This window comes from Hyposmocoma kahamanoa, unplaced genomic scaffold (genome assembly GCF_003589595.1).
Source record: "Hyposmocoma kahamanoa isolate Upper Pololo Valley unplaced genomic scaffold, ASM358959v1 95, whole genome shotgun sequence".
Lineage (NCBI taxonomy): Eukaryota > Metazoa > Arthropoda > Insecta > Lepidoptera > Cosmopterigidae > Hyposmocoma > Hyposmocoma kahamanoa.
Window position 1 is genome coordinate 2,558,985 of NW_020654972.1, and position 22,609 is coordinate 2,581,593.

The 22,609-nt window shown below is 35.5% G+C and overlaps 2 protein-coding genes across 2 annotated transcripts in view; one reads left to right on the forward strand and one right to left on the reverse strand.

The window, feature by feature from the left end:
• The window catches only part of LOC113238299 (inositol-trisphosphate 3-kinase B), a 65,165-nt gene extending 57,273 nt beyond the window's left edge, over positions 1–7,892 (forward strand). Inside the window, exons 2-5 of the mRNA XM_026475136.1 lie at positions 4,948–5,020; positions 5,711–5,835; positions 6,588–6,839; positions 7,093–7,892. Coding sequence (XP_026330921.1) covers positions 4,948–5,020; positions 5,711–5,835; positions 6,588–6,839; positions 7,093–7,434 — 792 coding nt within the window. The 3' untranslated portion in view covers positions 7,435–7,892. The remainder of the gene's footprint in view (positions 1–4,947; positions 5,021–5,710; positions 5,836–6,587; positions 6,840–7,092) is intronic.
• A 226-nt stretch (positions 7,893–8,118) lies between these two features.
• Positions 8,119–22,609, reverse strand: part of LOC113238248 — a 43,962-nt gene continuing 29,471 nt past the window's right edge. The window contains exons 2-6 of the mRNA XM_026475055.1: positions 15,748–15,927; positions 14,929–15,050; positions 11,745–11,985; positions 10,732–10,994; positions 8,119–10,520 (exon numbers count right to left, since the gene is read on the reverse strand). Of these exons, the coding sequence (XP_026330840.1) occupies positions 8,208–10,520; positions 10,732–10,994; positions 11,745–11,985; positions 14,929–15,050; positions 15,748–15,927 (3,119 nt within the window). The 3' untranslated portion in view covers positions 8,119–8,207. The remainder of the gene's footprint in view (positions 10,521–10,731; positions 10,995–11,744; positions 11,986–14,928; positions 15,051–15,747; positions 15,928–22,609) is intronic.

Consider the following 22,609-nt stretch of genomic DNA (forward strand, 5'->3'; position numbering starts at 1 on the left):
ATTTCTTAATATCACACTCTCAATTATAACGTTACGTAATTCGAAATAAAACTAATATTGCACTTTTAGCAGAATAAAGCAACATCTGCAAACTGATAACTTTTTGGAAGTTTCATGTGATAAAAGCACTTTGACGTATGTTCGCAATTGGCTTTGTACGTTATACCGTTTTGCGTAGTAAATTAGAATTTTGGCAATTTAGCTCTAGTTATTAAGCGTATGGTGCAGCGTTAATTGGTTCAATCAAGTTCCTAAAAAAATACTTTTCATGCAATGTAGTTGTTATTTCGTCATAATAACATACAAAAAATACTCCATTGTTTGACGGGAAAACTACGAGAACACATTTATATTACGGGAAAACTACGAACGTCCTTTTGTATACGTCATTGTGTTTTTACCTTATAGCAACCTATTAACGCGTATTTAGCGTTAAGCAGATGTGGATATACCGATACGCATGTACTCCCCTGCAACACTAATTAAAACAACAAAATTCTGGACGGAAATGAATTATTAACACCACAGCACTAGAAGTTGGAACTACGTAATTACGTAATAATAATTAAACTATTTAGTTTATTTCGTTTAAAATTAAGATATGTCCATTCGTGATAAAAGTAAATATTTTTTTAATAACACTTTTTGGAGAGATCTATTTTCTATATATTTTTATATTATCTCCTGTATTGGTAGGCGGTTTGGACATCGCAGCAAAAGTGCAATTTTGCCAAAATTCTACGTCGCTTATAAATCACAAATGTAGCGATTCCATCGCGCGATTCTATCGATGCAGTCGCGCTGCTGAAAGTCGCGCGTGTGTGTAAAGGTAAACGATTAGCTACTGCATCGCTATTGCATCGCGTTTGCATCGTGCTTGCATCGCTGCTAAAAGTTGCCGCCTCTGAGCGGCACTGCAACTGTTACGGGCAGGCGTCCGTTCCGTCACTTGCATGGTACTATAAAAAAATTACGTTATGAAATCAATATCTCTGTGTGGTACATCAATAAAACCGATATCCAAAGTTTCCTGGAATAATGAATAATCTGCACCGTTTCCAATTTGAAACAACCATGTAGGGTATACGAACTCTTCGAAGGATGAGCAATCAATGACCTCATGACTTTTACAATCAAAAAAAGGTTTTACAGAAAAACACGAATAAAAACTATTGAGTGATGAATGATGATTGTTTAAAGTTCTATCGTCCATTATAACCAATTTTGGTTTAGTTAGTCATTCTAACTAGCTAGTTAGAAAAGTAACGTGAATGTACATAATATATTTATTTTTTTGTTAAATTTCTAAACGGAAATAAAATTAATATAATAAGCCAGATCTTGTATAACAAGTGGGCGTAGTCTGCGAGTACAGCCATGGTTGCGCTTATAGTTGGCACCTGAGAGCGTGTTGTCTATTGTTATGTTAAAATGCAGATAAAACTTGATTATTTTGTAGTTGATTTACCGTCTTGTATGCTTTAAAAGAAAGTTTCGGAAAATAAGTATCGGAAACCCCGCATATTTTAGTCGCCGTAGAGGTCCTTGTTCCTTCAGGGAAGTACTGCCACCTTACCTATTTCTACCGCCAGACAGTAATGTGAGCATTACCGTGTTTGGGTATTGTAGGATAAGAGTGCTGGTGAAATTATAGGCACACGAGACTTGTCAATTTGTGCTTCAGGGTGACGGGCGCAGTGGCAGAGCCCTTCAGATATTTGCGATTTCAAGCTCTGAGTGGCACTGCAACTGCTATAGACAGGCATGTCGCTCACCGCCCGGCACACGATTTGTTCATCCCGTCACTTATTAACTTAAAAAAAAACAAAAATATGCTAAAATAAAATTTTCGTACGTGATGAGCAGCAGTAGGAAAAGAAACTTAGTCGTTCTGTATTTAAAATATGTACGTCCCTTCACAAAAACATAAATTATTTATAATTGCAGATCACCGCTACATCTTCAATATATCTATCGTTTATAATGATGAAATAGTGTCTAATCATGCGAAATATGTGCCGTAACACAGTTGTGTATGACTTTACTTAAATAGCGTAACACAATAATTCAGCTGTGCAAATTAAATAGTCTGTATCGAAACACAATATGACATTGTGTAAGTTAACATTTTGAAATAAAATCCGGCTTAACAATGTAATCCGGCTTAACTATGGAAAGGAACCTTTTGCAAATGTACTTTTTGCAATTACGAGATTATAGCTTATATTTGCGGTGAATGGTTTAATTAGGTTAGGCATTTGTTTATGTACCTTCATTGAATACCGGACCGGGGGACTAGTTTCATTCAATGTATGTATCTATGCCTTACTGAGTGTCATTCTTCTTTGTTCAAATTGTTATTATTGAATTTCCTTTTTTTATTCGCTGATGAATCACACATACAATTGAATAAGTATCAAACAAATAACGCTTAATGCTTATAATTACACGCACATTATTATAAAAGCTAAATTCAGTTTAATATTGTGAAACTACTGAAGTTCGTTTTCACATATATCATCACAAAGTTTAAAGATGTTGCTCAATTCTGAGCCTGACGTCAAACAGGCTTTTCACATTAAAGTGCGTCATCAATTCTAATTAATTTGTATATAAGCATATTATAAAAGCCAGTACAAAATTAGATTGTACGTGAATTAAATTATGAACAAAGCGCTAATTTGTGTAAAAAAGATGTTTGTTACAAAGTAGAAGCGATGTTTTAAAAATTCAATGACTGTAAAACCCAACAGTTCAGTTGCATCATGTTGTCTAAAGATTGTGATGTTAACTAATCCAAAATTCCGTTATAGTAAGATTCCGGTTGATTTTCGAAATTTGCCATTTACGAGGTTTAAAAGTATTGTAAGATTCTGTCGCTCAAAATTGCATGTATCTACGTAGTACAATATGGGAAAGTTAGAAAATTGTACACAGCAACGACAACGCTTAAACTGTAAAAAAGGAAAGTCAAGTCGCTTGTATATAGGTTTGTGCAATGTATAGGTTTCTTTCACAAATTTCTTGTTTTTTTGCTGGTAGTGTTTGTTATCGTGAGTAATGTTTTTCCAAGCGTTAAAGACGGTTGTGGTGGTTACTAGCCTATATAGGTTGCGTTCCGTTAGTGTGTTCGGGTTCCCTGTAAATAGAGGGATTTAAGTGATTTGGTAATTTTACCTGGGCCAGCTACTATCGGCGATGCTAGCCTAACTAACAGTAGAGTATCCAACATTTCTACATCAGATTTCTTCAACTTTTTATATTTCCTGTTCATGCTTATTAATACTTCAAATTGGAGTAATTTAAATATCATTCGTTCAATTACACCAAAATTACCATATTGTTGTAATTTAAAGTTATATTTACTATTTTACACGTCATACAACTCCTGCCGTAGAAGGTAGCGGATTTCACCGAAGGCAAAATCAGTCTAAAAATTAGCTTTAGCTAAGATATTTACATTCAACCTACAGACGTAACTTAAGACAATATTAATATGTTAATGTTATTAAATAAAGGTGGTTACAGATCGCCTGCTAGCCCGGGCATATTTAATATACATTTTTACATATTCCATGTCAATCTGTTTTTTTTTGTCTACAGTTCGCTAGGTTCTGTTAGTTTGTTTTGTTACTTTTTCTTAAAGTATAGTAAAATACTTTGAGCTTGATTTGTACCTGCTTCTTAACAAAGGTCTCTTTACTTTATGTATTTCTTTGTATAGCACAGAAACCATTTTAATGCTACAATGATTACATAGCAGTGCAGTAAATAAGAGCGCGATAAAAACTAAAGAACAATCTTTGTGAGCCCAAGATCACAGTTATCACTGAATTTTCTTTTATGTTCGCAAAACGTAGTTGAAATTATTATTTTTAGTAACAGAATAATCAGTTGACGTCAACTCGTTAACAATAAGTTAATGACTTTTGAAAACAAAAGATTTCTTTGAATGTTTTTGTGCGAGTATGATTGGTTCGTAATGTTGATGTTACGTTGTATTTCTGTTTTATTTGTGAGTTGGTACGTCTGTTTCTTACTGTACCAAATATTCGAAAAGCCAACTAAGAGAAGTATCTTGTTACACATACCTACTTCAGTTCAATTACATGCCCTTTATTGCAACTTCAGAACAATTACGGGAAGATATCAATAGAACTAAAGTACAATACTGCACTCCTTGTTATATATATTATTATAATATATTAAAAAAGGAAAGCATAAACCAAGAAAAAAAACAATCGTGTATTAAACACGATCAAAATCTTTTTCATAAGAAAAGTTTTTTGAATTTCGAAGACAGTTCTTTGAATTTTCATTGTTCGGGTTTTACGTGTTCCTACTAGCTTTGATATTAAAATTTACATGACAATGGTTGTACGTATTGCATGCATAGAATGCGAACGGTGCGTCTGTCATAGGTAATTTGTATATAGAATCGTCAGAAATTTCCGAAACGATGCTAGAGAACGGATATATTTAAATTTTAAATATAATGACTAAATGAAATTGCACCCTTTTCTACTTAAATATGGTCGCATCCGCAAAATGACAAGTTTTAAGTCGAGAGGTTTAAAGATTGTACGAATTTAATTAGTCGATAACTTTTTATGATAAAATAGGGGAGTAGGAGGAGTAGTTTTATGATAAATTGTAGTTCGTATTATTTTTATGACTTCCACGTAATACAAACACTTTCGACGGGGGATATTATGAGGCCTTGTTTAGCGAAAATAATATACTTAAAATTCCTATTATTTAGTGTTGTCATTGTAATTTTAATGTGCAATAACAAAAATTATTCAATCATTCATTCAATTGTATGTTTCAATGGCTATCTCATATTATATTTATATAAAGTCAAAGGTACTCTTTAATAGTAACGTGTCTTAAAAAGCTTGTACATGTTTGTAAACTTGTAATAGAATTTGGTCTTTTTGATTTCAGTTGCTGATGACAGACATTCTTCGGTCATTCGTGCCTGAGTACAAGAACAAGATCTCGTGTGACGACGGAGAATGTATCCTTTTTCAAATAACAAAAATTAATATTATATATTTTTTATTGGCCTCAGTATAAAAAAAAATATTTAGCAATTCAATTCACTATAACAATACCACGATCACATGTATTTTGACTTCCTACAGAATTAATTTAGGAAATATTTTATAACGAAAAATGTTCTTACACTTCACATAACGTTTCTGATTGTTTCTATAAAGATAAAAATAGTATCCGGTCCAGGGGGTCTAATAAGTAACTCTCGAGCAAATTAAAAGATAATGCCAAGTATAAAGCTTCATTCACATCGTGCGTCTTTAAATTTTATCGAGTATTACTTATTCGACATTAATTGTTTCGGATTGACAGATGTCGGATGAGGAACGAGAGTACAGTGCCTGGTATCTCAGATGGTTTCTGTGTGTTGGACCTGTGTCAATGCAAACCCGACCGGCCTGTATATTGTAATTTCTTAAAATATTGTTATAGAGGTGTATAATAATAAAAAGTATTTTTTCAATTATATGCTCCAAGCAGACACATATGATTGTGTACTGCGCCTAAACAAGGCCGCCCCTGTACTGGATTCCGTTCTACCAACTATACACCTAAACAATACCTTATATGTGCATAAAAAGATGGAGAAAATAAATGCTATAAGGAATGTGGATAATTTTTTTCCGAAATTTTCTTAACTAAGCACCAACAGTCTTACAATTACAAGACTTGCTGAGCGATTTCGACAGTCCTTGCGTGATGGACTGCAAAATCGGAGTTCGCACATACCTCGAAGAAGAACTGGCAAAGGCTAAAGAGAAGACTAAGTTGAGAAAGGTCAGTGTTTGTACTAACTAACATTAGACTAATGTCAAGATTAATGTCACTTAAACTCAATGTTATTTTTATATCCACCTTGTATGTAGAGTATTATGTGCAGATGTAGTTGCTTTTAGTAAACAATTCAGTACAAAATTTACTAATCGCGTTACATTTGAAAAGGTTAAATAAAACGTGGAAACGATAAACGAATTTTGACGTAATGGTTTGGAAGATAGAGTTGTTTTTCTATATTTATCATTAAAATGGCAATTTCTGCCAATTATAGAAGCGAGACAACACAATTAAGATAATTTTGCTATAAAACAAACGCTTTACATGTCCATTCTTGTATTGTTTATTTTAGGAAGATATTTATGTCCTATGAGATAGTTAATTATTTTTAACACAAGCTATAATTAGTTAATCAGTTGCTCATAGTGAACTACTGATGTACTCGTAGTTATAAAATAAAAACAAATTTACGTAAAGCATTTTCGTCTCCAGTTTCTTTATTTGTTTGTATTCTATTAAAATATAGATTGAAATTGAAACACTGACAATACTTAAGTATTGGAGCCTTCAAAATAAACACTAATACAAGCGCTGCAATGCCACCACTGTGGCGCTGCAAACACGTCGGTACTAATTTTCATACAATATTTAATACCCTAATACTCAAACTGAATACAAAATAACAATTGATAATTTAAAATACATTACTTATATTCACTGACCCATTTTAAAAGAAACTTATTTTCTCATTTCAGGATATGTATGAGAAAATGATACAAATAGATCCAAAAGCGCCCACGGAGGAAGAGCATAGAAGCAAAGGAGTCACTAAACCTAGATACATGATATGGAGGGAAACCATCAGTTCCACAGCAACACTTGGATTCAGAATAGACGGTGTTAAGAAAGCAGATGGAACCAGCTCCAAAGACTTTAAAACGACTAAGACTAGAGATCAAATTGTCGAAGCATTTAAAGAATTTACGGCTAACTTCCCTAGTGCTGTGGTAAGTGCAAAAATACTTTGATTGGAAAAATGTTTTAAATGGTCTTTGAGAATAATTCTCTTTATCTGCTTTTTGCATTATAAGCAGAAGCAAGCGTTACTGAAAAACATTTTGGATCATATTAAAATAACACTGTTGAAATGTCATTGACCAAAAATACTAATAGAAATTTCTGGGTATTTAAAACATAGTCTTATATTTCTAGAAACTATTTAAACAAAAATGCGTAATATTTATATATTTCTGTTTACAGCCCGGTTATCTAGAAAGGCTGAAAAATATTCGAACAATCCTCAAAGAATCACACTTCTTCAAGACACATGAACTAATCGGTAGTTCGCTCCTCTTCGTCCACGATAAAAGAAAAGCCTCTGTTTGGATGATAGACTTTGCCAAGACTGTTCCTGTCCCTGAAGATGTTAGCATTGATCACAATACAGCCTGGAAAGTTGGTAACCACGAAGATGGCTACCTCATTGGACTGAACAACCTCATATCAATCTTCGAATCTCTTCTCCAAGATGCTAATGGAAACATTGAACAATATAATAAAGATACCAGCAAAAGTGTGAGACAGGAGAATCTTGAAACTTGAACTAGAGTTTCATCTTTTGACCACAAAATCTTCTTTTGATTTTCTGTGCCGATAGAACAAAAACAAGCAATGACTTGTGAGTTACATTTCTCAGTAATACATTGTATTACAGTTTTGGTGAATTATGACGGAGCTAGACGTGTACATGATATAACTCAACTGTTATTTTTTTGTATATAGTTGTAATATTAAATGCATTATATTATTATAAGTTGTTTGGAATACTCATTTAGGTTATTTCATCTTTTATTTTGAGTTTTTTTTGTTATTTCTTTGTTGTGACACTGCATCAATTATTATCATTTTGTTTTACGTTAATTGATTTTCATTCGTTGTTTAACGTCTTGTGTTTTTTCATTATATGTCTCTGTATGTTTCATCATATTAACGTGTTAAAATTGTGTTGTCGACCTAAATAGTTATTTTTTATATGCAATCATGTCATAAATTACTTCACTGGTTGACTGGATTCAAAATAATTCGTAGAATATTTATTTCGATTTAATTACCTACACTATATTAGTGTAAAATATTAGATAGACATTATTAATAAGTATAATATGAGTACATAAGGCTAAAATATATCTGAAGATACTAATTAAACATATCACACTATTTTGAAATTGTTTTCTTTTGATCCTTTATGTAAAAGGTACGAAAATAAAAGGCATTTAGAATTCTGGACGGCTTATAATTACAATTACATTAAAAGTCCTATTAATATAGTTGTAAAATAAATAGTTTGTCTTAAATTGTACTAAAAAGGCATTATATTACGTTTGGTCTTTACCATTGTCTATCACTACTTCCGTTAAGCTCCCTGTTCGGGAATTTCTTTCTTCACCACTGCTCGTATTATTGGGACTATCTCTTCGCATACGTGAAAACAGTCTAGGCACCGGACCTGTACTAGGTCTGCCATGGTCGCCTGGTGCTGGCGAATATCTTCTTACTCTAGGTTGTGAAGGCTCTTCAGTTTCTGAATACGGAGGTGGGGCATGTATCATAGACATTCGATTTTGTCTCGCCGCTGTAGCAGTACTAATTTGTAACTCTGCCCCAGCTGTAACGGTAGGGAGAGTTGGAGTGAATTGAGGAGTTGCAGCTCGTGCTGATATTCTTCTTCTTCTGGGCTGCATTTCCGGCGTCGCTTTTCCGTCATTTTCAACAGTTGTAGGTAATATACTAGGAGCCACATCAGGAATTGTATGAAGATTTTCCGTTTTACTAGAAGTTTCAGCTTTACTTGGTGTATTATCGACTTTACGTGCAGGAATTGGTGGCAATATGAAATCTGGTCTAAGAGAACCGCGTCGTTTAGAAGGAGGGTGAGCTGGAGCTGGAGTTGAAGTAGCCCCAGCTAACAAGCCTAACAAACTAGGTGTTGCACCACCGTGACCTTGACCTGCGGTTTCTAATACAGTCAAAGCTCGAATTAAATCAGCCACGCTCGTTTGTTCTAATACTTCTACTTGTTCAGTTTCAGGCAAATTTTCTATATGAACATCCGGATCGAACAAACTTCCTCTACCACGTTTCGTCTTGTTCCTATAACTTTCTAGGTCAGCATCAAAGTTACTGTCTTCTGTAAATAAGCTACCACGGCCTTTCTTTGTTTGGTTTTGGTATTGTCTAATACTAGCTTCGAGATCACCGACATCATCATGAGCCGAAGAACTTTTGCGATCCTTTCCAAATGACGGGAAAAGGCTGCCACGTCCACGTTTTGTTTTACTTTTGTAATTATCTAATTCCTCGGAAGATTCTGGCATAACAGAATCTTGGTCATGTTTTTTAGATTTCCCAAAGGTTGGGAATAAACTCAGGCGTCCTTTCTTTGTTCGATTTTGATAGCGCTGTAATTCTTCTTCATCTATTACATCATCGTCATCGTCTTCCTTGTTTTCAGTAAAATCAAATGTTGGGAATATGCTATGTCTACCTCTCTTGGTATTTTCTTTATAGCGTTTAGCAATGTCTTCTTCAGGCTCACTAAAATCGAAACTAGGGAATATACTTCGTCGGCCACTTCTGGTTTTTTCTCTGTATGCTCTAGAAGCAGCCTCATCTTCTTCATCTTCACTGAAGTCGAATGTAGGGAATATACTGTGTCTTTTTGTTTTCTGTTGATAAGCTTTGATTGCCGCTGCATCTTCATCTTCGGAGAAATCGAAAGTGGGAAAAATACTGTGACGACCACGTTTTGTTTTTTCTTTGTATGCTTTTGAAATATTTTCTTCCTCGTCGTCGTCTTGGTTGAAATCAAACGTCGGAAATATACTATGTCTACCACGTTTTGTCTTTTCTTTATATGCATCTGCTTCACTTTTTTCTTCATGTTGACCAAAACCAAATGTGGGGAAGATACTACCCCGCCTTTTAGGTTTTTCATTAACATTTTCGTTATTTTCTTGAGCTACACTTACTCTACCTTTCATTGTATTCTTTAGGTATGCAGCAGGATTGTCTGCCGTACTAGATTTTTTTGTGAATAGTTTGGTTACTTTTGACCAGCTAGTAGGTTTAGGCTGCTCTCGCATTTCTTCTGGAATAAAATTACAAGGTAGCGATAATTTTCCACTTCGGTGTTCATTGCTAACATATTTTTCAGGCGAGTCTCCATTTGTCCAGGTGACATTGTGATCAAGTTTAGTGACTGATGGTTTTCTATAATTAGGCACAGCCACGCTAAGCGCTCTATTTCTCTTAGGTGAGTTAGTTATCATTTCATTGCCTATAGTAAATACTGGTGGATTTTCACTAGCTAATATTTGAACATCGTCAAACATATGAATTCCTTTTTCTGGTGGTCCAGGCGGGGGTTCCAGTCCTCCAAGTACATTTACAACTCTTGCTAAAAGTTCTGCTGGTTTCACCAAAGCTGAAGCAGTAAATGTTTTTTCTTTGTCTATACCAAGTAGGTCTGTATCAGATTGTATGCGTAACATTTCTTTGGCAAAGAGATGGATATTTTCGGAATTGGCTCGTTTTCGTCCTACGATTGGACCTCTTGGTTCGATATCAAATGTAAAGTTGGGACAACTGGCGCTCTTGTAGAGTTGTGGTGTGGTGTCGACGTACACAGGCTGAAATATAATTATATTAGGTTTATTTATAGGTTTCATTACAAATACTAAACAGACAAAAGGATACATATATGCAGTGAGGTAATAAACTACTCAGTTTATAAATTAAATAAGAAGGTACGTTAATGCAATCTTAGTGTCGGATAATTTTGCTTTAATAAAAATATAGGCGCTATTTTGTAAAATGGTTGTAGCTATTGTGGTAACTTACTTTGATTTTAATTAAGTTAGCTTCATTAATAATTTTTCTAATAACAGAAATATCTTTTGTAAATCCTTGTAAGATCCTGTTTTGCGTATTTTTAAACTGACTGGCAATTTTCTTCTCCAGTCTATGTACACCTTTAGATCTCATGCCGCTGGTAATGAAGCCGAGTAACATGACGATATAGCCTAGCCCGAAGGTAATCCAAACGATGAGGAATATTTGATAAGTAAAGAAGTATCCGTATTTGAAGCCATTGTTCACAGTGCCTGCAACAAACAAATTAAAAGGTATTAATGCTCTATATCTTGCGTTTCCTAGAACATTAGACATTGAAAACAATCGTCTACATTTTAAGTGTAATTAATATTTTTGATGAGTGTTCCTGTTTTATACTGAAACTATCTGACATTGAGAGTTAAATTTTTGGTGGCATAAAGATAGAAAGTCGTGGTTCACCAATACCCTGTAGTTTTGGAATTGTATATTATATCTACTTATACGAATTATTCATTGAATTACCAATACCATTATCATTCACTAATTTATTTCTAAAGATCACTGTCTCCTTATCCTATCTCTAAAAATGTAAAATGCTGTATAAATGCTGTATAACACGCTGCATACGTTTTTACAATAAGATTCGAGAACTACGTGTTAGATAATAATGCATGGAAAGCAACATGAGTCTAGATTCCACACAAATATGATTCAAAGTGCATTTCATAGTATTTAGTAGTTTATTTGAAAAAAAAAACAATCGTTATTCTCAGATAAGTCAGCTATTTACCCTGAGACATAAGTTGACAAGTTCCATGTGCCTGTAATTTCACCAGTACCCTTACCCTTTCAAACCGGGACGCAGTAATACTTGCATTTCTGTCACATTAAGATGGCAGTACTACCCTGGATGAACTCTTTTACAAGATCTCTACTGCTACTAGACTGCTACTGTTTATTTTGTTATTATTTCTGTGGTTCACTTAATAATGTTATATGTATTAAAAGTAAATATTTACCTGCAACTATATCCCCAAAGCCAATAGTAGTCAAAGTGACAAAAGCATAATAAATGGCAGCAACATAATCCCATCCTTCGAATACCACGAAGATGCAGGCAGGCAAAAAGATGAAGAACAAGAATCCTGGTACGAGGTAGAGGAAGATCTGGCCCAGCATGCCGAGGTTGTTGAAAAAGTAGTTAAGGTTATCCGCTCTTTTTGCGCTTTGTCTCTTGTATTTGCGATAGACTCTGATGAGCTGGAAAGGAATTGAAAGGTAAGATAAAAATGATGTTTATCAAAGATTTATAAAGTATTTAAATGAAGTCAAACATTTGTAAATAGTAGTGTTCTATGACTTTCGTTTTTCGCTTCGCGTCGGGAAGTGAGCGTGCCTTACAGCTCCACCACCAATATGGAGATTTGGTAGTGGACTCACAGTCGACGGCTTAGCGATGGCAACTGCTAGTGGTGCATTGCGCAACAGGAAGTGAACGTGCCTACAGCTCCGGTACCTATCTGGAAAATAGGGAGGGTACTGTACGTGCACTCGAGGCACTAGCCTCTTGCAGAACCGGATACATTCAAGTGACAGAGGTCTGTGACAACCCTGTACACTGCTGCACACTTTACTGCTAGTCAGTTTTACACAAATTGTTATTAGTAATTATCTAAATTTGACCAGCTAATGCTGTTTGACATTATTATTTATATATTTCATATTTTTACATTATGACAATAGGGAAAAACAGTTAGTAAGATATAGCTTCTCAATTAGATTGTGTTATTATTTTTTGAGTTATTTTTTGTGTGTATCAGTTTAAATAAAATTTTACACATAAATGTAATTGTAAAGAAAATAAAATGTTATGGTGACCTAGAAATGATCTGATGATGGAAAAGGCAAACTGATAAAAAGAACTCCTCAACAGTGCACCGAAGCTACCATGTTTGTATGATGTCATATGATTTGTTTTGACGAAGACTTCCATATCGATGCCTTACTTTCTCAAACACGTATCTTATATAGAGTAATTACTCAGGAGACGGCAAAACTTTCTATTTATTTTAAATTTCTTATCAAGGGTGTTAATTTGGATACATTACTTTAAGAATAGTAAAAGCCATTGTGTGAATATGAAGGAAATATGATGGTAAATCAGCCTGCAAAATTTGAATATACAATCCATTTTTTGTATTTCAGTAACTTTGTGCTTTAAGGTTCAAGTTTGAGAAAGTAAGGGCACGAAATACGTTTCAGTTATTGTTGAGGAGACCGCAGTAACGAACAAAGCGAAAACGTACAAGCAAACTTTGAAGTAGATTTTTTTTAATTATAATTATTTTCTCTTTTATTTTCAATATTTTGACATCTACTGGCATTGGAAACGAAACAATTTTTTTTAGATTTAATTCGCGTTAATTTTTTTTTAAATAGAGTTCCGTGCTCTTTATAGGTTCCATGTACTAACAGGCTGACTCTTTGTGGTGTAACTCTAGTTACATTTTACAACTCACATCATTACTTATTTACTAAATCCATGACTGCACGCCTGTGTCATATTATTAAAAAAATAACATAATACGCCTCTAATATGTGAGTCAAACTATATTTATTATGTCAAATTCTATATGACCTGTGTTGTCAGTAGGCTTATATAGTTCATGAACTACGAACTATTAGGAATATATTCCCTACACTGACCGACATTAACTAGTTCGTCTTGCACGGTTTTAATAGTTCATCGTTCTTTTTAGTTCAGTACAGACTAGGAACTGTCTGCGTTCATAGTTCACCTGTCTTTTATATAGTAGGAACGGTGCGAGCAGGACAAACAGCGATCTTTCACTACTTTTAGTACAAGTTCGAGAGGGATGCACGATTGAACGTTCCCAGTTCGTTCTAAGTCTCTAATACGTGTGTACATTATGTATATATACAAACTTGCAAAAAAGTAATATTTTTTTGTAGGTATCTCTATATATAATATCAACCTACATGTACGAGTATATGAAATAGTTGTACCTAAATATTGATTTTTAAACACACCATTCTAACTAAAATTCTTATTTTGTAAAAAAAGGATATTTAGTTAGAAAAAAAGGACATTTAGTTAGAAAGGATATTTACTTTAAACCTGTAAAATATGAAGGAAAATCAAATAGTAGCGATTCCATACAAATTGTATTTTTAAATATTTAGTACAGTGTAGTATTAACCTCATAATACTAGAAGTCCGTAGTAGTTCATGTGAATAAAATTACTAGTTTGAAGCGTTCGTTCAATGTCCGAGCAAGAACAAGACGAACTAACTAACTAAGAAACTAGATGAACTAAATGAACTAGAAGACCGATCTAGTTCAGTTGACCGATTGAACTAACTAGGATAGCTCCTGCTAAGGACCGATCAGGCACAAGTCTAGTTGCCAGTTATCACAAACAAATGAATTGTACGGGTATATTATGAAACCATTGAGAGTTGTGAATGTGTTAGGTACGTCTGAAAACTGAAACTAAGTTGTTAATAGCAGCCTTTACTAAATACAACAATGTATAATCTTAACATAAACAATCTTATACATATACGGAGAGAAGGTATATTAATTAGTATACTCAGACAATTCAGTTTGTGTTTTATGAGATTATTGTTTGATATAATATAAATTATGGTCTTAAAGACATAATGCCGAACAGTGTAGTATGAAAAATTATGTAGTGACCAGGATAGAGAGGGCGATGCTTCAATTCAACGAATGAATGTTGGTAGACGGCAAATGTACAGAGCTAATGTGGATGGAGTTGCGGGGAGAGGTAGACCTCTCAATCAGATTGGAAATGTCCTTAAAAAAGACCGGGTTAAAAACCGGTCTTTATATACTATCAAGAATAAACATATAATATAAATATATACAATACATACTATACAGAGGAGGCAATGGGGGTATGTCAGGAGCGTAGCAGGTGGAGATCCATAGTCTACGCCTACCCCAGTGGGAGACAAGAGTGATGTATGTACAAGTTATTATTATTGTTATATTGTATTGTCCCTTTATGGCGGTCACTAGAGTTATAAGTTTTAAAAGAAATTTCGATAAATCGTGAAAGATACTGCAAAAGAAGATTTATGATCAGAGTCGATGAAAAAATGCCATTAAGGTTTCATAGGTAATCAAGTCGAGACAACTAAATTCTGGTATTTACCTGCAATCCAAAATATTCACCAAGGTTCGCGAGCAGAATACCGTTGATGGGTATCCCGAAAAGGCCGTAGAATATCATCAGGATTCTCGACAGATGAGTGGTTGGTGCTAGATTTCCGTAACCTGGAATTGTGGACAAATATTATTAATTTGCGACGTTTTAGAGATTTTGTCACAGACCAAATACTTCCTTGGGTTTTATGGTTACGTAGACGGAAAGGTATAGTGTATTTTGATATCAAAGATAGGTTGGGGTGAATGGAAAGAGCCTTTCCGCACGATATACCATTTTTTTTCCTGTGTGTATCGCGCATCTTGGGCGACAATCGGTGAATACGTTATGCCGATCGGCAAATCCTTTCACCAAGGTGGCAAGCATTTAAAAAGCCTTGTGAAAGAGTTCGTTCAAGGACGTACTGCCACGTTACCTATTTCCGCCGCCAAGCAGTAATGTGAGCTTTGCTGTGTTACGGTTTTCGAGGGTAAGGGTGCTGGTGAAATTACAGGCACATGGGACTTGTCAACTTATGTCTCAGGGTGACGGGCGCAGTGGCAATGCCTCTCAGACCTTTGCGATTTAAAGCTCTGAGTAGCACTGTAACTGTTATGGACAGGCGTGTAGCTCACTATCAGGCGCACGACTTGTTTGTCCCGTCACTTGATCATGCATGCCGTCTATACAATAAGAAGAAGACTACTGGCATGGATTTATTTTAACGAAACGCATTGTGCAATGTAACTTTTAACTTTAATACACACATATACGGCCACCGACAACAATGTACAAGTACGAATACCAAACTAAATTGAAATAACTCACCTATAGTACTAACTACAGTGTAAGAAAAGAAGAAGGAATGATAGAAGTCCCACTTGATAGGCGGCTCGGCGTCTTCAGTGGTGTAGTTATAAATGTTTTTTCCGCAGTAGTCTGATAACTTCTTCAATATAACTTCTTGCATTGTGGCATCATTTGGAATGTAGTTTTCGTAGAGAAGATCTGGAATTTAAAGGCACTATCTATGTAAATAACGTACTCAGGTTTTTTAAATGGTGTGTGGAATTCTAGAGGATGTACAGCAAGTACTCAAGGAGTGTTTTCGGACGGAACCAATCAGTGCACGGTTATTTAAACAAGTTGGTTTTCAATCCGTTTTGTCGCAGTCAACATGTAGCAGCGCGAAGATTTTGTATAAATGTTTGGTTAGGTAGTTTTTAAATCATCTGTTTGAATTTCATTAACAGTTTTCTTGATGTATTGTTTTTAGAATCGGGTTGAAATGTTCAATAATGACAAAGGCCCCAAATAAATAAAGAGTTAAAAAAATTTGAATATAGCTTTCTAATCAGTTTAAGACTTATTCGATAATTCACAATAAAACGGTAAGTGCGGAAAGGTATTTTAAATAATATTTTGGTGATGTTCACGTAGAAAATCCAAACAATTCAATTAATTACTTCACTCGAACACAATGGAAAGGCCATCTTATAGTCAAATCTTATAATCAACTGCCTCCGTGGTCGAACGGTTACCATATTGGACGGGTACGCGGAGGTAACGGGTTCGATTCCCGGGCCGGGAGAAATATTTGTATGACCTACATATATTTCTCTCGTGAGTTTGGGTGTAATTTGTGGTTGTCTATGTGTGTGTGTTCATGGCACCCGTGACACAAGGTTTACCTAGAGCGGGGCTATACAAAAAAAAACCAATAAAACAATGAATACCATTAAGCGTGAAACACACTGACAGCGGGTGGAGGTCAGGTGCGTGTCGGGTCGGGAGCACGGCAGGTGTAATTCCTTGTGTTTATATGGATGACAAATCACCATGCGCGGGCGAGAGACCGGCGCTGGTCGGGGCCCGCGCCCGCTCGACCCTACACGCACCTGAACCGCACCTATTCTCTACGTTTTTCACACTTAAAAAAAATTTTAAGTTGACTACAAAGTTTGAAACACTAAAATATTCAAATTAAAATATCGTGAGTGATAAATAAAACGTGTTTGCATAGAAGCCATTAAAATATTTATTGTGCTGTGCAACATTCCAAAATGCTTCGTGATGGTCTCATTACACACTGGTAGTGGTTAGGAAAACTATGAGAAGTAGTTTAATATAAGTAATTGAATTGCCAGCCTTCGTCTGCTTATAGATTACTTAAAAAAGTATATTTCGATTGTTTGTTTTATAACCATTGTTGATTTTTTGTGTTTTTTTTGCATTTGGGTGATGGGCGCCACGTTCATCTACGCGGCCTCAACAGGGTCAGTCTCATCTTTTACTAAATTTTGATTAAAGTTTCCTCCCTACCCAACCTTTTGGTTATACGCGAAGGGCATTATTACCTGTCCAAGCAAGTTTGCACAGGGCACGGGACCTGTTACAGTGTTAGCCCTGTTCTGGAGTCAGGATCTGACTGATACGGATCAGTCAGATCCTGACTCCAGAACAGCCCTTTGACACAGACTTTATCCGGTTTTCAAAAGGCTAGTGCCTTAGGTGAGCATCCCGGGGTTCATGTACGGCATGCTCCCTATTGTCCAGATAGATAGATATAGATATCAGAGCTGTTGGCTCGCTGACCTCTCGTTGCGCATTGCTCAATTAACAGTTTCCTCCGCTAAGCCGTTCACTACCGAATCTCCTCTAATTGGTGAAGAAATTGTAGGCACACTCACATCCCGACGCCGAAGCGTCTCTCACTGGAGGTACATCTTCTATTAGCTCTCCGCGTCAGTACCGGAAATGTCGGTTACAGTGTCCTGTGACAATGTCCGGACATAGCTTCCAACTTAAAGAGCAACTCAAGTTGCCGAGCGTCTCCTCACCTTGGACCTTCGCCTAGACCGCTACTAAGACGCGCTATTTGCGCGCGAGACGAACGCCCCGGCCACATGCTATCGGGGCAGACGAACGTGTCCACCCATACAGTTAACCACAAACCCCAGACCCATGTTTGCGTCCGCCAGAGATGCCTGTGAAAGCTTATCTCCGGCGAAGGGCTTGGCCCGGACATCCGCCGTATCCTGGTCTTACCGGGAGCCCGTAGTCTCCCCGGAACTCCAAATCTCTCGGTCCGGTAGATAGAGACAACAGGGAGCTTAAATCTATAATGCGGTCCGGGTAATTATATAAAAAGTTGTCGTGAAGAGATAAGAGGGTCGTGACAGTCCTTCCAAGTGCAGCTCAGCTAGATACAAGCAAAATTGATTGCTATACATCGGTCATTAGTGAGCCACTCACAGAAGAAAAATAATGTAAATTATATCTCTAATAGTACTGATCAATTTTTTATTCAATATTGTGTGTTCTTGTCACAATCAATTTTACGCGTGAATCAACACAGATAAGCTCTTTAAAGCAATCAATTAAATGGAAAAAAGTAAGTAATTCGAACAGTGAACAAAAAAATTGTGTAAGTGTGTAGAAAAAGAACAAAAAGATAAAAGAAAAACAATTTCGTTGAGTTTAGTTTTTATCAACAATCATCACCATCATCATACCAGCCGGAAGACGTCCACTGCTAAACATAGGCCTCCCCCAAAGATTTCCAGACTAGCTGATCGGACGCCACGTGCATCCATCGGTTACCCGCCGCCCTTACCCGTCATCCGACCATCTAGTAGGGGGCCGTCCCACTGAACGCCCCCCGGTTCATGGTCTCCATTCGAGAACCTTTTTGCCCCAATGGCCGTCAGTTCTGCGAGCTATGTGCCCTGCCCACTGTCACTTCAATTTGCTAATCCTTTGAGCTGTGTCGGTGACTTTCGTTTTTCTAAGGATCTCCTCATTTCTGATTCGATCACGTAGAGAAATGCCGAGCATTGCTCGCTCCATAGCTCGTTGAGTGATTTTGAGGTTTTTTATGAGGCCCATAGTAAGTGATCACGTCTCAGAGCCGTAGGTCATCGCTGGCAACACGCAATGTTCGAAGACTTTTGTCTTCAAGGACTGCGGTATTGCAGACGAGAAGACGTGCTGTAGCTTCCCGAAAGCTGCCCAACCGAGTCTGATTCGACGAGTGACCTCTTTCACAAAGTTGGCTCTGTCTAATTATCAATAATATTATTAATAAAATCTTTAAATTTTTAAATATGATTTGACATAAATTGTTCGCTTCCTGTTGTTAAATGATAGCGAAAAAGAGATAATAAAATAGCTGTCAGCTAAGTCCTTCTCGCGTTTCCAGAAATGCATTATAATAATTAATTATTTTCAGGTTGGAACATTACTGCGTTTGGTACATCGAAGTCAACAATTATTTTATGATCTTTTCCGATTTGTTAGACTCTATTAATAGTCATAAATTTATGATACCAAGTGACGGTACGTACTAGTCGTGCGGCTGGTGATAAACGACACGCCTGTCTATAACAGTTGCAGTGACACTCAAAGCTTTAAATCGTAAAGGTCTGAGGGGCATTTTTTTTAGATTGTTTTTAGGTCTTAAGTTTCTTTCCTAGACGAACTCTTTCACAAAGAGCTCTACCGCTATTACATCTTCATCATAACGTTTTCCTTCATCGTTACAACAAGTGATCATTAGCCAATTGATTATAAAATGTTCATTTCAGTATACAATTAACTTTACATTAACAATGGATGGTACGTTTTACATTTTTACGTAATTTTTACATTTCCAAACATCGTCAGAACAAACAATTTTTTAACAAGTTTTCTACTTTCTTAACTTCTAATTTTAAATTTAATTTGAATCTTAAAACGTATGTGTGTGTTAGTTTGTGTGCATTTGTATATGAAAAAGTGTGTTTGGGTGTGTGTGTGTGTATGTGTGTGTGTTAACCTGATGCCACAGGTTAGGAAAGTGGTGTTTTTAAAACAAGTGTTCTAATAGATCTTCGGTTTTCGCATACGATTTCGACTGTAGCCATTTCGATATAACTTTTTTGCAGTCTTTATAACTTTTGGCGTATATATCTAATTCCTAATTAATGAAATTGTACAAATGGGCCGATCGCTTGCTGAATTGTCTGTTTGGAAATGTTGTATATACTTTAGGTACTTGTACCACAATGTCTTTCCTACTCCTCTTCGAAATATTTAGATAATTTTTGATTTGATTATGATTCGATAAGTCGCAGTGTTGCCGAATCGAACTTAACACCGCCTACGTAGCTACTGTCCTTATTATAAGTAACCTAATCGATATTTTATCGAAATTGAGTAATTGACATATCTGGAATAAGCAAAACGAGATCTACAATGCCCTATAAGCGGTTTTTTTAATATCTTATTTAGTTTCCGTTCTATAGTTAAGCGAAATCAGCGTGATTGACATTTTTCAAAGAAAAAAACTTTAGGTGCCAATATCTCGAAAGTTACCAAAATGGAAATGCGGTAGTTATGACAAGGAGGTTAGATAGGCGGCAAGCGCTCTCTCAACTAAGCAATCACTGGCTAGTTACTAACTGCAGGTCACCCTAACTGAAAGCAATTGAATCGTCAATCAATCAGCTGGTTAAGGTTTGCGGTCACGGAAGTCATTAGAGGTTTTTTCAAACCGAATGATGTCCATTGAATGATTTTTATAGTGCTCTTGAAAAGGAGGAGCGGCTTCATTGTACATTGATTGCCATTAAACGGACATAAAAACGATTTACGGCATAAATACTAACTATTGTGTCGCAAGGTCTCTGCCAAGTACACTTTGAAGGACTTGGAGTCTTGCCAATCGGCTAGACTACGAAAAAAATTGTAAACGCATATTGATTGAAATTTGAAACGGCACAGGGCTTGGAGTTCATTGATTAATGAAAGAATTAAATTGATTGATTGATCCACTGTAATGCTCGACGGTAGACGATTATGACGGTACCAAATATCCATTTTGCATTGTAAGAACGTTATATCGAACCATGATCGTTTCGATCGATCGATCGATTTAACGTAATAGTGATATTTTTACCTAACCTACAGCATTTTTTTTTTTGCAAATAATATATTTTAAATTGTAACGGACGAGGATGCGTGGATGTAGAAATATTTTAAAAAACCCTCTTCTGTTATGTGTTTTTGTCGCTTACATTAAATTTAGGATCATAGTGTTATAAAATCTAGAGGTATAGAAATGTTGTTCTTATGAAATATACTAATATTATTATATATAAAGTCAAAATTTGATTAAAAAAGTCAAAGTTTTTGAGCGTTTATCTTTTTAAAATTGCTGGTATGATAAAGTCACATGTAATCATAAGTCAAAAGTACCTTTATCACATGAAAGTAGTAGTAGAGCTCCTTGTGAAAGAGTTTGTCCAGGGAATTACTGCCATCTTACCTATTTCTGGCGCCAAGCAGATTAATGCTGACATTAGTCAGCATTACTGTGTTCTGTTTTTGAAATGTGTGACGGTGAAATTAAAGTTGTACAATGAAAATATTTGGGTGTTTTTGTGGACCAGCGACTTTCGTGGTATCCACACCTCGAACATGTCATTAAAAGAGTAAGAAATCTTAACTGGATTTTATATGTTGTGCCAAGATCAGTCGCTGGGCCGTGAGTCTCGTCGGCAGGGATATACTTGAAGAAGTATACGTGAGTTTGGTTCTTTTTCTTTTTTTTGTAGTCCTATATGGGGTGGAGCTGCTAAAACTTTTTCTTGAGTTGGAACGTGCGCAACGAAAATTGCTTAAAAGCATTTATGTATTTTAAAAAAACACGATTTTTCACTGGCAGTTTGTATCAACTATCCAATTTAGCCACTGTAAGGAAACTACATCACTCAAACTGTACTCAGACTATGTAGTATGATGTAAATATTTCGAAGAGGAGAAGGAAAGACATTGTGGTACATACAAGAACCTAAAGTAAATACAACATTTGCAAACAGACAATTCAACAAGCGATCGGCCCATTTGTATAATTTAATTTATAAGGAATTAGAAATATACACGAACGGTTATAGAGAGTGCAAGAAATTTATATAAAAAAATGAAGAAATATAAAAAGTTAACGTGGAAGGCCTCATTGGAAAAGGATAGCCACGAAAAACATTCTCAGATCAAATGAGAGTGTTCTTAAAAAGGTTGGGGTGCTTAGTGAGAAGAATAAGAGGACCTGTGTGAAGATTTATGAATGTAAGTAAGGCAAGAGGTTTGTCAGAGTCGTTTTAAGTAGCGATCAATAGTCTCTGCCGACGCTAATGGGAATTTAAGGGCGTGAGTATAAAAAAATCATTCTACCAAAAATGAGCAAACTTTTATACATATATTTATTTTTAATTACTGCTTAGAGACGAGTCCCATTACTCTGAACATATTTTGAAATTGTAACTGGTAGCTGAATAATTATTTGCTGAAATTCATAATTGTTTATATGACTGTAGCAACTAAACTCTACACATAACTTTTACGAAGTTTGAGACAACCTTATCTCTGTTTGTATGTAATATCATTTGAAATTATAAATAAATAAAAACAACAAATTAACAGACTCTGTGAAAGACAAAAATAAATAAGAAATAAATAAAATGTTTCTTTGTAAGCACACAAACAATTTAAATTCATTACATCTGTTTAATTTTATTGACAGAAAATTATTACATTAAAATAAATTGAATTTAAGGTATAATTAATAAATATAAATTAATTATACATTAAATTCAACAAACTGAGTCTTCTCTTAGAAAGTAGCGTGTAGCGCATATTATTTTCATACACT